Consider the following 15,413-nt stretch of genomic DNA (forward strand, 5'->3'; position numbering starts at 1 on the left):
CAAATCAACACAGCCTTATATTAAAATGGATTGAAGACACAGTTTTGTGGAGACTGGCTCATGCTGGAAGTGAAACTTGGTGGCTTCACTTTGCAATCATGAGCACAGGTTTTCCATTTTTGATCCGCCCAGAGCAAGTCAGTTCAGGTTCTCACCACCGTCCCAGTTTCATCTGGTGTCTTGACCAATAAATTCAACGTCAAACTCCGTTTGGTATACACAGCAATATGAAGGCACTCACAAACCTGCACAGCTTAGTTACAAACATGCTGCTGATCCAACTGGTTTTGGGTAGCTCCTAAAAATCACAGAACACAGTGAGCACCACAAAAGGACTCTCAAGCTATTTAAAGGGATACTTCTGGAACAAAGGAGTCAGATGAATTTCAGTTTTCGTTGCAGACATTTTCACACTGCTGTTGCTAAATGGCTGTATGGAGATTTAGGAAGAGCCCTGAGCTGGGAGATAGCTAAAATGGATGTTACAGACAAGGATTTCTAGGCTGCTGTAAATTCCACGGTATGTAGTAATGAGACATACAAGTGAAAACATAAAAGAGGGAGGAACAAACAAACAAGTCTTCCCCCCCCCCACCCCTATAGTTTAGTACAGTACTTTGTCTTCTGCCAACTCAAGTGTAAGCTTATCAATCAAATATTTTGGGCTAGATATCCAAATTAGGGAAATGGATCAAGACTCCTGCTGTGGGACAGGAACATTGGAAATGAAGATTTTTAGGGGAGAGTCACTTCCATTTAAAGAGTGGCAACGACTATTTAGAATTGCATTCTGTTAATATCCATCACAGGGGAATTGGCCATAAGCAGCAGCATGATCCTGAACTGCTTTGAATACAGGTATTAAACACTTATCTTATAAGATGGCCTCCCAGTTGCCCTGTGCAACTCATTAAAACAAATGGGAATCACAACCCTCACGCCCATGTACTTTTCACATTGAAAGCTCCAATGAGTCAGTTTTCCCACCCTTTCCTTGTCCTTACTACCATTGCTTGCACTGAAGACCGTTGCAACATGTCTAGCAGCTATGGACCTGGAGTAGCAGTCAGTAGACCTGGGTTCTATTCCTTGCTCTGGGACCGTGTGGAAATCATTTCACCTCCCTCTGTGCCTGCATTTCCCCTCTGTTTAGATGACAGACGCTTTAAGAAGGAACTGTCTACTGTACTAGGCACTATACAAACCAAATCCTTAAGTACTATGCAATATAAATTGTAATTCAATTTCATGACCTTAAGGTCAATATAATACTTGCTGGGAAGACTACAGGGGTATGTTGGTATGATCCTGACTCATGTGATCAGAGAAATGGTCATTTTCACTACAGTGGCCTGGAATGCCGTCTCCTCCCACTCCTTATGTGGATAGTTTGATCTAGCACCAAAAGGAGGCTTTTTCGTCATTCTCCTGTTGCTTCCTCTTCATTGGCATCTTGTCACCTCAGGGACACAAAAAGGAATGCGGACCTAAGGGTGTGTCTACACTGCAATCAGAGGGGTGATTAATTCTAGGGTGGGTATGCCTACCTGAGCTGCAATCTTCTGCTCAAAAATCAGAGTGAAGATAAAGAAGTATGGGAACTCTGGTATGTACACACGCACATTGGTAACCTGCGCCGCTCCATCTTCACTACTAATTAGTAGTGTGCTAACGATATTAAAGCAAGGTATGGCAGGCCTACTGGAGCAGCAGTCACACCTTCAGCTGCCGTGCAGACATACCCGATGTTACACCTAAAACATTTACAGATCCACTTATCATAGAACATGAAGGTTGGAAGGGACCTCAGGAGATCATCTAGTCCAACCCCCTGCTCAAAGCAGGGCCAATTCCCAATTTTTGCCCCAGATCCCTAAATGCGCCCCCCCTCAAGGATTGAACTCACAACCCTAGGTTTAGCAGGTCAATGCTCAAACCACTGAGCTATCCCTCTCCCCCCCCCCCCCAACACAATACAGGGATCACTCACCTGGCATTGAAATGCAGACGTCTCTGGATGGAGCATAGCTGATGTGCAACAGCACTCAACAACACTACACAGGGATCACTCGCCCAGCACTGAAATGATGTCACCCTCTGGGGTAGGAATGCAGCAGCTGTTGAACAGCCACAGAGCGACACCACTCACAGTTTAGAGCAGGATGTGAAGAAGTCTCTCACTTCCATTCGAAAGCTCTGGGGGAGTTTACAGAAACAGACCATGCTGTTAACCTGAGCTGAACAGCAGCCAGGACACAATAGATTGGGTCTGCACTGCGGGTAACCAGACATCAGCTCTGCCATGAGGGATTCGTTCTGATTGATGGAGGGAGGGATGGGGCAGGGGGCCAGTCAAGCTTGGGGAACAAATTCCTTCTCCAGGACGCTTTGCTCCAGGATCTTAGAGCCCAGGCTCTACGGCCATTAATTCCTGCACCACCCAGCCGGAAGGGAAGGGCTGGGGCAGGTCTTTGCGCTCCACATGTCACAGGAGGACAAGGCAGAACGAACCATGTCACAGAACGAATCAATTGCATAGCCTGGACTAGAACCCAGGAATCCTACCTGCCAGCTCTCTGCTCTAACCATTAGACCCCACTCCGCTCGCAGTCAGGATAGACCCCAGGAGTCCTGATTCCTAGACACCCACGTTTCTCTAACCCAGTGGTTCTCAACCAGGGTTACGGGTACCCCTGGAGGTACGCAGTGGTCTTCCAGGGGGTACACCAACAGGCTACACAAAAAGCTTTAGCGAAGTCAGGACAAACTAAAATGTCATACAGACAATGACTTGTTTATACTGCTCTGTATACTGTTGGATGTGTTTTGTTATAGGATTATAGTCTGTTAAAATATGTGTATATTAAATTCAATATGGGGTTTGTAAAGACAGAGCAGCAATCCAAGATGGCGTCTGAACTGCCGTCTTGTGACCGCCATCTTGTTGTTTACGGTGATCATGGCCCAGTCATAACTGGATCCAACCGGTTTTTCCCGCCATTGGCAGCTCCCAGGACAATTTTACCTCAGACTGTTTCCACCCCGGCTGGGACTGTACCATGTTTTCCCACCACTCCGTGCAGGAAGGGCCGGGACTGGCTAAGCAGTGGTACAGTCCGTTCCAGTCACTGGGCACGCGCGTCTCCAGCCCTCCCCGCACCCGGGCAGCGCTGAAGGATGCCATTCCTGATGGGGCGAGACGGGCGTGCACTTGTGTATGCAATACCTCTTGCCACAGCTAGAGGGCTAGCTGCACCTCTGCCCGTTTGCATCTGAGTGTAAACCCCCCCACCGCAGACGTCAACCCTCTCCTGGGGTGCAATTCCATAAGTCTCCCACTCCTTGACCTGACCCTGGGCTACTGCACCCTGTGGATCAATTATGTTCACCCAGGAGGTCCAACTGAGTTCAGACATCTGCAGTTCTTCCCTTTGGGAACCTGAGACAGTGACCACCCAGCCTTCTTAAAACCAAAGTATTGGTTATTTTAGCAGTAGGAACAAAGCATGGAGAGGAGGTTTTAAAAAACAAAGACAAACATGTAGACTTATCTTACTAAAAAGCCGAGCATCCCCTGATGGTAACCTGGGCAGGCCTAACTTCTTCAGCTGCCCCAGCAGATGCCCCTCTCTCAGCCTAGTTCCCCAACCTCTTTTCTCCCTCCCAAGAGAGAGGCCTCCTTTTTAAACTGCTATAGTATTTGTTATTCTACATTCCTGGGCAAAACCAGTCCTGAATACTAAGCAAGAAGCCAAGCCAGAGGCCTCAAACCCAATGGCTCTACCATTGTCCATTAGCATCCCTCATGTATTTGCTGAGAGGTGGCTATCTTGAGCCATTCATTTCCTGTGTGTTTTTCCTTGCAGCCCAGTATTAAGCTAATTAAATAGATTTGTGCAGTAAGCATCCCAATAAGCAGCTCAACATACAGTATTCAGACACTGCAGAGCAGCTTCACAGCCATCATAGCTGCATTCCTAGGAGCAATTGGGCACAACAGGCAGCCAGTTCTCTCTTTTTCTTTTTTTATTGAAGCCAGTAGATGTGTACTCCCCTTACTAACCAGAACAGGAAGACCTGAGTGACCAATCCAGCTCAGCCTTCTCTTTGGAGTTCCTGGCTTTCCCAAGCTTGCTTTTGAACAAGTTATTAAGACCACGCCACCACTGTGCATTTAAAACCTTAGTGCGTGGACTCATTATGGGAATTATGTAACTGCAATTGCAGAGGAGGTTGGAGAACACATATGCTAGAACCCAGGCTTCTCTGGCAAACACCCACTGTTTGCTACAATAAGTACAGAAATGTCAAATGACCCTTCTCTTTTATGAAGTATTTATTTCACTTCATTCCCTTAGAACCAGAGGAAAATGTAGAAAAGCTACAAGCCTGTGGAAATATTATAAAGGATGGAGTGTGGAAATTAAAAAAACTCTATAAAACAGATGAACATAATCAGCAGCATAGTACATTGCTTCAGCAGGAAACCTTGCAGACACGAAGGGCTGTTCTATTTGCATGCACAGCTCTCGCGGGAGACAAAGGTATACTGAAGTGTATCACCGCCTTTCATAGACCTTGTTATAGAATGTGGGAACAAGGGGACACTTGATAAAAATTAAAGGGAATAAAAGGTTTAGTGCTTTATGAACTGAACAGTCAAGCTGGGAAATTTAGCAACAACGGAGGTAGAGACATACTGTGGATTTAAAAAGGACTCAGAAATTGTACGACCTTTAAATACCATTGGGAACAGGTCAAGCCTGGATAATAAGGGTAATCAAGTCTTATGCTTCAATGAAAGATGGTTGTCTGCAAGGGGAAGGACTTTATTGTGCAGAATTGCTCAGTGCTAGATGCATTATGGTTTGTTTTTTTATCTTCCTCTGAAGACAAAGCTATTGGCCCCATCCAGAAGCAAGATCGGAGGCTAACCGATTCAGAGAGCTGATTTCAAAGGGTAAATTGAATATTCCAAAAAAGTTATGCACACAACAGCATAGACCCTTTAAATGTCTTAACCATGGTGCTATGTTATGTGCACTTCACAAGTAAGGCACACAGTAACAAAACACACCCCTGACTACCACACATAAGGTTTTGAAGGCAGCAGCATTTTAAATTAACACCCTCCCCGCCACACAAAAAAAAAAAAAACAAAAAACACCCACAAACCCAAAACCCACCCCATTCTGTAAAAACCTAAAGCAAAACTCGTACAATGCTAGGTTTTCTCCTTACACCAGTGCTGTGAGGAAATTGTTTATCTCAAAGCCTACTGCAGCATGCATGAAGCACACGGAGATACAGCCAGAAGAACTAGAGGGGATTTCTCATCTATTCTTAATAATTCTCCGAATTATTTCTTATACAGTTACGAAAGTTCCACCAGAGATAAATAGATAGGATCTGACCAGTTTCCTCCTCGACCCTTTGTAAGACGACCAGGGACAGTTTCAGTTCATTATAAATTAAATTCTATGAATCTGTGATTAGGGCCAGAAGAGACCATTACTGCATCATTGAGTCTGACTTACATAGAAGAACCCAAGCCACAGGATTTCACCAAGGAATTCCTGCCTCAAGCCCTTATCTTGTGATTTTTTTTTTAAATAGTCATAGCACTGTATGCAAATATTTTTTTGCAAAAATTAATTCTGGGGTATATGTCATTATATGCAGCAAATTGTATCTGTAAATGAAAATAAGGCTGATGCTCTCCTATAATCATGTGCCTGACTCAGATAGTTTGAGTAATAGAATGCAAAGCAAATGAGGTTTTAAGGAGATCAGAATGCTGCATTTTACCTACGTTATAGTTACCAAAAAGGCGGAAAACATTAACTTGTGGCCTCCAGAGCTTCCATACACTCCATCGAGGGCATAAAGGTAGTTTACAGCACCTTTGTCCATGTCCCGGTGCCTTGCCTCTGAGAGGCACAGCGCAGAATTTCAGCCATGCAACAGCATGTTTATTATGGTGGGGCCTAAGCACCAACCAAGAACGGGACCCCATTGTGCTCAGCACTTTACAGACACATAGCAGACAGTCCCTGCTGTGAAAAACTTACACTCTAAATAGACAAGACAAATGCAGGGTGGGAGAGAATTGGGCAGAACGAACAAGCTGAGTGAACAATAGGAGGGCAGAAAACATCATGCTAGTTTTATTTTTGGGTGGGTTCACTTGGGCAGGGATAAGCTGAATGGAAAAAAGGGAAGGAGGCTGAAGGGGCCAGGGTAGGAGAAATAGGGGGTGAGAGGGGCCGGTGTGAAATGAAGCTGAGGTGAAGAGACTGAGGGAGATGGAGGGAGAGGATTAGGGCAAAGCAGCCAATCAGCACAGGGCAGAGAAAGCCCAGTCAAAGTGGGATCAATATTCCTATCAGTGGGTCAAATTAATCACTAGTGTATCTGCACTGACTTAAGTCTAGAGAGCCGTAGACTTCATGATATGATGCCACGTGTGTTTGAATAGCCTTCAAGCCTTGCAAAACAAAATGTATCAAAGGCACCAGTTAGACTGATGGAGTAACTGTTTACAAAACCAGGGACAGAGTCTCAGCTGGGATAAATTTGCTGCTTTACAGCACTTGAGAATCAGTTCCAATATATTTTATATTATGGTATTTTCAGCTTCTTCTAGTGGAGAAGCTATCTGAACTCATAACTGACAATGATTACTGTTTACAACTTTAAAAAAAACAAGCAGATTAATCAGTTTACTCACCTTTCAAAAAAAAAAAAAGTCACACAATCTCACAGTGTTCATGCTGAAGTGCAATTGATGATCTGCCATGTCCATTAGTCAGCATTACTATGGCTACATGTGGAAATGATTAAGGAGCAAAAACTTTATAGCAAAGATTTTTTTTAAAAAAGCTACTCGTACAAATCTGTAATTTCAAGGTTTTGTTTTTAATTCATCAACTACCATTCAGAGCACATAAGGTATAAAGGCAAATAACTTACATCATTACTTTTATATACAGAAATGCTTATAGGTCGTTAGTTACAGAGAAGATCTGCCATTCCACTGAAGGCTGTGCATCTGGCTAGATTAACAGCATGGGCTATGTCCCTGAGATCATCACCTTTGTGAAAGTGTTTTCCCTCAATATTCTCCCCACACAGACACACCCACATGGAGGTTCTACATGTGATTTTCCTCCCCTCTTTTACTGGGATTTCTTAAGTTATAGTATCAGCTGGAAAGTTTGGTTCTTGGCCTTCTCTCCTTGTATCAGACTTGGAAACATGAGCTATCCTTAAGACAGCCATTGATCCCCATGGCAGGATCAAGCCATGTCAGGATCAAGAATGAGGAAGCAGAACCTTAAAATTAGTCCCTAGCATGACAGTTAGGAGATCCCCTGATAATGTCTGATACTGGGACAGTCCTAAAAGGATTTCAAGTTATAGTTGATATCTGAGCTGTGTTTCTCACAGAACTCTTCCAGGTAAGGGCTTGATAGACTTTTAATATGCTAATTGGTTTTCATTAGAGCAGAACAAGGAACTGACTCATTCTGTCTTATTTCATCACAATTTTACTTATTACATGTAGGTCTCTTCCATCCTCTCCTCAACTAACTGGATGTGGCAAAAGCATGGTAGGTACAAACTATTAGATTTGACAGATACAAAAATGCCAGTATTGGGACTTAGACATGATCATAGCAAAACTCTTAATTATACCCTGTAATAGCATGAGTCCCAGTGCGGGCTGCAGGTTATTTATCAACACATATAGCAAATATCCTCCACCTGGATGGTCAGCAAGCAGGATGTGTATTTCTGATCAATGAATCTAAGCTCCCAATAAATACAGGATATAATTTAGGAAAAGACGGGATAAAGAAACATACTTAGGATCATGGAAAGTATCCAGTGCATTAGACCTGAGTGTGCCTTCAAGGGGCAGCCAGTTTTGGCAGAAGGACTTTATTAGCAAGGCAACACCTGCCAGAACTGGTTACCTAATGGGTACAGAGACCTGATTTATCACAAGAATCAAAATTTACTTTAAAAAGCTGCCATTTTACAGTATTTTTCTCCAACAAGCAGTAACGGGCTCTACTCTGTTGAGGATTTAACATAACTTCCCTAATGGACCTATGGTAGAAAGCATACAGAATTGGGGGTGGTGGAGGAAGGATGGGATAAAAAGGAAGGAAACTATTTGAAAAGCAGGGAGTAATTGCATCAGCAGTTGAAGCAAGGATGCGCAGCTATCTAGCTAAAGTGCACAAGAGATGGCAAATGAAAAAATAAAGGCTTGACCACTTTGAAGGCATATGCCAATGGAACCTAACTATAATGAGTAGAAGATCTCAGGAGGTAGATTTTATCCAACAATGTTTCACAATAGTTGTCCTTGGAAGCATCCAATTTTGGGAATCAAATCAAGAAACAAGTTCAGAGAGAGAATCGAAGCAGCAATTCAAGTTTTCTTGCAATAATTAAAGCAAGCCTTCTGCAGGTCTTTGAGGAAAGCAGGTACTCCACTCTGTTTTAAAAAAAAAAAAAAAAGTATGCAGTGGTTATTCTCTGATGCTGGTAAAAAAGACACCGCAGAGAAAAGCTATATATAGACACTATTTTACACTACAAATATTCCAAGAGATAACAGAAGACAGTGCTTCTAACAAAAGGATTAAATTTACTACAAAGCAGTAAATTCTGTATTTGTTCCTAGAACATCACATTGTATTTCAGGAGTTTGAAAACTACTAAATCTGTCTGCTCGTATTTTGGAACATGAGTTTTTCTGGCCACAGTGGTGCAGAAACAACTCTGATGAGTTTTAGTATCAAGAGTGAGCTTTCTTGAGGTGTGGGGGAAGGAACAGTTAAAAAGAGACAGCTATCAGAAGGGAGGCCTGAAAGACAAGACAGAGTGGCCAAGAGGGAAGAAGACTTCAGATAAAGATTGGCTTATCTTGTCTGATTTATGGAGGCCAGATTTGGATCCTGGATCCACAGGAACAAGTTAGACAACACAAAGAAAGATATTGCCCCCAGCTTCCTGCTTACCTTGGCTGCCCAGTTAATGAGCCATGACGGAATCATGCCACCAGGATTATCGAAGTAATACATGTAAACTTAAAGAGACAGACATCAAAGGGAATAGAGTTTATTATAACAAAATCATTAGCAGTTTACTTCTTGCCTGCAGCTATATTGATTACAACCATAGTTTTTGCCTTACTATGGAATGCAGGATTTAGCCCTATGTTACATACACACATTGTTACCAAATAAAACATTTTTTCTTAAAGATCAACTTTGTCCCAAAATATCCTTCAGTCTATTTAGAAGAACTTCAAGATTGGTTCCACAGAGATTAATAAGTGACTTTTCAATTAATGGAGTCTTCACTGGGTTACCCACTTTCCATTTGCTATCAGTGATCAAAATAGAATAACCAATATCCAATAAGTTCAAATGAATGACATCTGTTCTCCATTTAGTGGAGGGAAATGACTAATTGGACTGTTCTTAATTGTGCAAGTCCAGTTAGAGTTACCTAACAGATGAAGTCCAATGTAACATTCCCAGACATGCTTCTTTCAGCATGGATTTTCAGAGATTATAAAACTCTTGATATACATCTTTACCATATCCTTTGCATGTATCTTCAAGTCCTTAGCCTCTCCTGCTTTGATGGTATCTGAGATTTTACATTTCATTTCCTTAATAAATGTAGAATAAAATTTGAAAACTTGCTCTACTTTACTTAGCTGTAATAAGTGATATTTCTTACCTTTGGATCCAGTCTTGCCATCACTCTCAAGCACCAGACTTTGCACATAACTATTTACTCTGATAATCCCAGGTTTTTCTGGACACTGAGGAAGAGACATGCTTTTAGCCAGCATAACCCAGATCTTCCGCCCATCAACCTCCATATCACGACGTTCACGAATATACACATACTGTATTGCAAGTTAAGAAAGATGCCTGCAAGTTGAAGAAAGATGCATGCACACACACAAAAGTATAACTGGGTTCAAAAAAGAAGTAGATAAATCCATGGAGGATAGGTCCATCAATGGTTATTAGCCAAGATGGTCAGATATGCAACTCCATACTCTGGGTGTCCCTAAACCCCTGACTGCAAGGGGCTGGGATTGAATGACATGGGGTTGATCACTCAATAAGTTGCCCTGTTCTTTTCACTCCCTCAAACATCTGGCACTAGCCACTGTCAGGAGACAGTATACTGGGCTAATGGACCATTGGTCTGACACAGTGTGGCTGTTCTTATACAACTATGATCAGTTTCACAATATTATTATTATCATCATCAACTTGTATTACAGTAGCACCCAGCAGCCCCATCATGACAGACACTGCCTTTATGTTGTGTGCAGTCTCTGACCTGTTTCAATCTATGTTTCACCTCGGTCTATTAAATGAATCTTAGCGTTTGCATTATTGTAGGTCTGATCCTGCAGACTCTCGCATTTGAACATGCATTTAATTGAAATCAACGGGATACCCAGGTGAGTGATTCACATTGCACAAGCGCAAATAAGGATGGCAGGATCAAGCTTTTAAACTCTTCATTCTCGTCTCAGGTTTGGCTCTTCTTCAACTCCCACAGTAAGAGACAAGCGAAACTCTTAGAGCTGCCTGCATGAACTCTTGAATAAGTTGCTTTGCCACCAAGACAAAGATTTGAAAGGATACATCTCTATTTGACAAAGGGAAAGGGTACTTCACTTCCCAGTAGATTATTCTCTTCTCATCATAAATCTTCTCACACAACTCTACAATTGGCAGAGGGGAAAACAGTGTTGGCCATCGCTGAGTTAATTCCAGCTGCAACATTTATACATATGTAATACCAAAACACCACTTAGATTAGCAGTGGCAAGAATTTAAAAATCTGTTTGCATCGCAGCACAGTTGTACCAGGATATGCTAGGTCTAGTAAAGCCAGGTCAAGAGAAAAGTTTGTTTCTACTGTAGACCGTTCCATTCAAGAATTAAGTAAAACAATTGTACCAGAAATTGCAGGAAGAATCATATCTCCATTTCTACTGATTTCATCGATTAAAGAAGAGAACAATAGTCTTTGAGGTGCCCAAGTCAAACTCCCACCCAGAGAATTAACTCATTCACAGCCTGTCCCACCTCTTGTGTAAACCTGTGCATAAGAATAGGTTCCTTTTAATGCACATCCTGTAGCTAGAAGTTCAGAACAGCTCTGTTGCTGAACATGCATTTGAAACAAAACAGGTAATCACTTTATATCCTTGACAGCCAGTCCAATCTAACATGGAATTAGAACATGTGGCAAGTATGAAAAAGAGAGGCTCCCAATTAAAGCGAGCGATGAGCAGAATTTGGGGTGTGTGGTGGGGGGAAGGTTACCCTTTTTAAAAAATTCCATTTTTGTCATTCATTGGCAAGTGATAAGTTAACTCTGTTCCAGAGTTACCAGCAGGCACCAATGTTTGCTCTGCATACTAGAAGCTGAAATAGGAGGCAGTCTGAGTGGGAGCGCCTGGGAACAGAATCAGAGTTCAAGAGACAAGATGACTCACTAAGGAGATCAGATGGGAAGAAAGCAGCAGGAAGGAGAGAGTGAGGGAGCTTAAGCCAAACTAAATCATTGGAGGTTAGAAGGAAGCTTTCCGTGGAGTAAGTTATCCCCCCCTAACGGTCCACTGCAGGGTTTTCTTCTGATGCAGCCAATACTGGCCATTGTCAAAGGCAGGACACTGGACTAGGATGATCCTGGGTCTGAGCCAGGATGGCATTTCCTATCTGACCAGGAAGGCAACCATGTCCGCTGATGCCCCTGAAAAAACCAAGATGAAGGACACACAAAGAGCCATCAGTGTTAGTTGCATGTGGTCGGATTGTGCCCAAGGATGTTAACAGTACCAGTGAGTTAGCACCAACAGGGTTAAGACACTTGTGTGTGCTCATATCAAAGGAAGCATCCACTATAATTTTTCATGCTGGAACCATTCAGCTGTCTCCTAGGAACTCCCACTCCCAACCCAAGGTAGTGTTTGAACGATACATACAGATATTGCAAGACTGTAGTGTCATCCTCATTCACAGCTTCTTGGGCGTGTTTACAAAATGGCTTTGAAAGTAGCACAGGAGGAAACACCATGCATTTACCCTTCCAAATGAACAAAGAACGATGCCACAGAGGATGGGGAGAGTGGCTTTCATGTGGGAAAGAAAATGAAAGAGGGAGGGGGAAAATGGTGCATCTAAAAAGAGAGTTACCATTATACCCAGTGCATATGTATGTACCAGGTGTCCCACACACACACAAAAAAAATCCCATTTCCTTTCCCCAGCCCACTTGCAATTTCGCTAACATTTAAGATGTGCACACAGTATGCTGCAGTCCCTGCAATGCAACGACAAACCACACAGTATCGTGTTTTCCACCAGAGGTCACTGGAGTATTAATTTGTTGCCTTTTAACTATTGCTTTCATTTAATTCTTCTTAGCTAAAATGCTAAGAAGTGAGTCTTCCTCCTTTTCAAAAGAGAGGTCAATTTGAGAGTGCCATGCCAATATGCATTGGACAGAATGACCAAACAGAACTTCAATAATCCATTCTGAAGAGCCCAAGAGATACATATTATACTGAAAATTGCACACTTGCTAAAATGCAGCATTCAATTTTTTTCAAAAAACAAAACAAACCCCCAAGGCTATATTACAAAATGTACTTCACTTAGTCCACAGCACTGTTCAGTTTTGTTTATAATACAGAATGTAAACATCGGGTAGTTCAGCTTGTTAAAGCAGGGACATGCTTGTTTCACTGCAAAATTTTAATGAAGTGCTGCAGTGAAGAATGGCTGATTTTTGTATATGAGCCATGAACATGTGAATTATTATACTGCGCCATAGGAGTGTTTGGTGCTTTATAGACAAAGGCAAATCTACAGCTTATAGTCCAAAGCTTTGACATTGAGATGGAGATCACTGTAGGATGAAACCACAAATCAGACCCAATGTAGCAATGCATGCTCTGCGTATGCCCGTCTTTTGAAAGCTCAGTCCACTTTTCAGGAAAGCAAAACCACCTTCCACTCTGCCATGTGTTGTTATGGGCCTAGCCAAAAAATGAGCTATCACTCAGAATAGATTGCATAAGTCTTCATAATATGGCGCTTGCTTTCTTACATGCTTTGATGAGCAGTAAAGTTGTTCAGAGTGTCAACATTTAAAGCTTCACTGATATCAGCGTTACCACCCCTTGAAACAATGGGCATATTCAATGGCTCCAGTTTTCTGCTATCTACCCAGAGTATTTTAAAAAGAAGTACTAGAGTAAGCCTTCTGCCATCAGGGAGTTAACTCGTCCAACCTTGGAGTATGAAATACCATTAAGCCAGGTTTCAGAGTAACAGCCATGTTAGTCTGTATTCACAAAAAGAAAAGGAGTACTTGTGGCACCTTAGAGACTAACCAATTTATTTGAGCATGAGCTTTCGTGAGCTACAGCTCACTTCATCGGATGCATGCCGTGGAAACTGTAGCAGACTTTATATATACACAGAGAATATGAAAAAATACCTCCTCCCACCCCACTATCCAGCTGGTAATAGCTTATCTAAAGTGATCATCATGTGGGCCATTTCCAGCACAAATCCAGGTTTTCTCACCCTCCACCCCCCCACACAAATTCACTCTCCTGCTGGTGATAGCCCATCCAAAGTGACAACTCTTTACACAATGTGCATGATAATAAAGTTGGGCCATTTCCTGCACAAATCCAGGTTCTCTCACCCCCTCACCCCCCTCCCAAAAACCACACACACAAACTCACTATCCTGCTGGTAATAGCTCATCCAAAGTGACCATTCTCCCTACAATGTGCATAATTAAGGTGGGCCATTTCCAGCACAAATCCAGGTTCTCTCACATCCCCCCCACCCCCATACACACACAAACTCACTCTCCTGCTGGTAAAACCCCTTCAAAACTGACCACTCTCCAAGTTTAAATCCAAGTTACTTATCCAGGAACTTATCCTTGCAACAAAGCCCGTTGCCAATTGTGCCCACATATCTATTCAGGGGACACCATCACAGGGCCTAATAACATCAGCCACACTATCAGAGGCTCGTATACCTGCACATCCACCAATGTGATATATGCCATCATATGCCAGCAATGCCCCTCTGCCATGTATATTGGTCAAACTGGACAGTCTCTACGTAAAAGAATAAATGGACACAAATCAGATGTCAAGAATTATAACATTCATAAGCCAGTCGGAGAACACTTCAATCTCTCAGGTCACGCAATCACAGACATGAAGGTCGCTATCTTAAAACAAAAAAACTTCAAATCCAGACTCCAGTGAGAAACTGCTGAATTGGAATTCATTTGCAAATTGGATACTATTAATTTAGGCTTAAATAGAGACTGGGAGTGGCTAAGTCATTATGCAAGGTAGCCTATTTCCTCTTGTTTTTTCCTACCCCCCCCCCCCAGATGTTCTGGTTTAACTTGGATTTAAACTTGGAGAGTGGTCAGTTTTGAAGGGGTTTTACCAGCAGGAGAGTGAGTTTGTGTGTGTATGGGGGTGGGGGGGATGTGAGAAAACCTGGATTTGTGCTGGAAATGGCCCACCTTAATTATGCACATTGTAGGGAGAATGGTCACTTTGGATGAGCTATTACCAGCAGGATAGTGAGTTTGTGTGTGTGGTTTTTGGGAGGGGGGTGAGGGGGTGAGAGAACCTGGATTTGTGCAGGAAATGGCCCAACTTTATTATCATGCACATTGTGTAAAGAGTTGTCACTTTGGATGGGCTATCACCAGCAGGAGAGTGAATTTGTGTGGGGGGGTGGAGGGTGAGAAAACCTGGATTTGTGCTGGAAATGGCCCACATGATGATCACTTTAGATAAGCTATTACCAGCTGGATAGTGGGGTGGGAGGAGGTATTTTTTCATATTCTCTGTGTATATATAAAGTCTGCTACAGTTTCCACGGCATGCATCCGATGAAGTGAGCTGTAGCTCACGAAGCTCATGCTCAAATAAATTGGTTAGTCTCTAAGGTGCCACAAGTACTCCTTTTCTTTTTACCATTAAGCCAGCAATTCTCAAACTTGTATCAAATCATTGTTTCAAACATACACAAGTTCTGGATACAGTTCAGGGAGCCAGACTATTTCCCTAGTCAATGAGGGTGTAGAAGCCAACCCTGCAACATTATCTACATTTTAGAATTTAAAGGGTGTAACTTCCCAACTGCTTCCTTTCTATTCTCTTAGAATAAAAAAGGCATTATAAAAAGATATCAGCATGTTGGCTTCAGACACTATAGGTTGTAGTTGCCTTAGCTAAGTGTTTTACAAACCAGAATCTGATAAAGTCATTTAAACGGAAAATTAGAAAGACAGATTGCTGTGTC

At 42.5% G+C, this 15,413-nt stretch overlaps 1 protein-coding gene across 3 annotated transcripts in view; it reads right to left on the reverse strand.

Moving 5' to 3' along the window:
• The window catches only part of PCTP (phosphatidylcholine transfer protein), a 51,997-nt gene that overhangs the window by 19,462 nt on the left and 17,122 nt on the right, over positions 1 to 15,413 (reverse strand). For 2 of the 3 annotated variants that reach the window (XM_073310820.1, XM_073310822.1), the window contains exons 3-6: positions 10,695 to 10,774; positions 9,766 to 9,937; positions 9,036 to 9,103; positions 6,900 to 8,509 (exon numbers count right to left, since the gene is read on the reverse strand). In XM_073310820.1, the coding sequence (XP_073166921.1) occupies positions 8,444 to 8,509; positions 9,036 to 9,103; positions 9,766 to 9,937; positions 10,695 to 10,774 (386 nt within the window). In that variant the 3' untranslated portion in view covers positions 6,900 to 8,443. Of the gene's footprint in view, positions 1 to 6,899; positions 8,510 to 9,035; positions 9,104 to 9,765; positions 9,938 to 10,694; positions 10,775 to 15,413 lie in introns of those variants that run through there. The other variant, XM_073310821.1, reaches the window with a different exon arrangement.

This window comes from Lepidochelys kempii, chromosome 14 (assembly GCF_965140265.1).
Source record: "Lepidochelys kempii isolate rLepKem1 chromosome 14, rLepKem1.hap2, whole genome shotgun sequence".
In the NCBI taxonomy this organism is placed as follows: Eukaryota; Metazoa; Chordata; order Testudines; family Cheloniidae; genus Lepidochelys; species Lepidochelys kempii.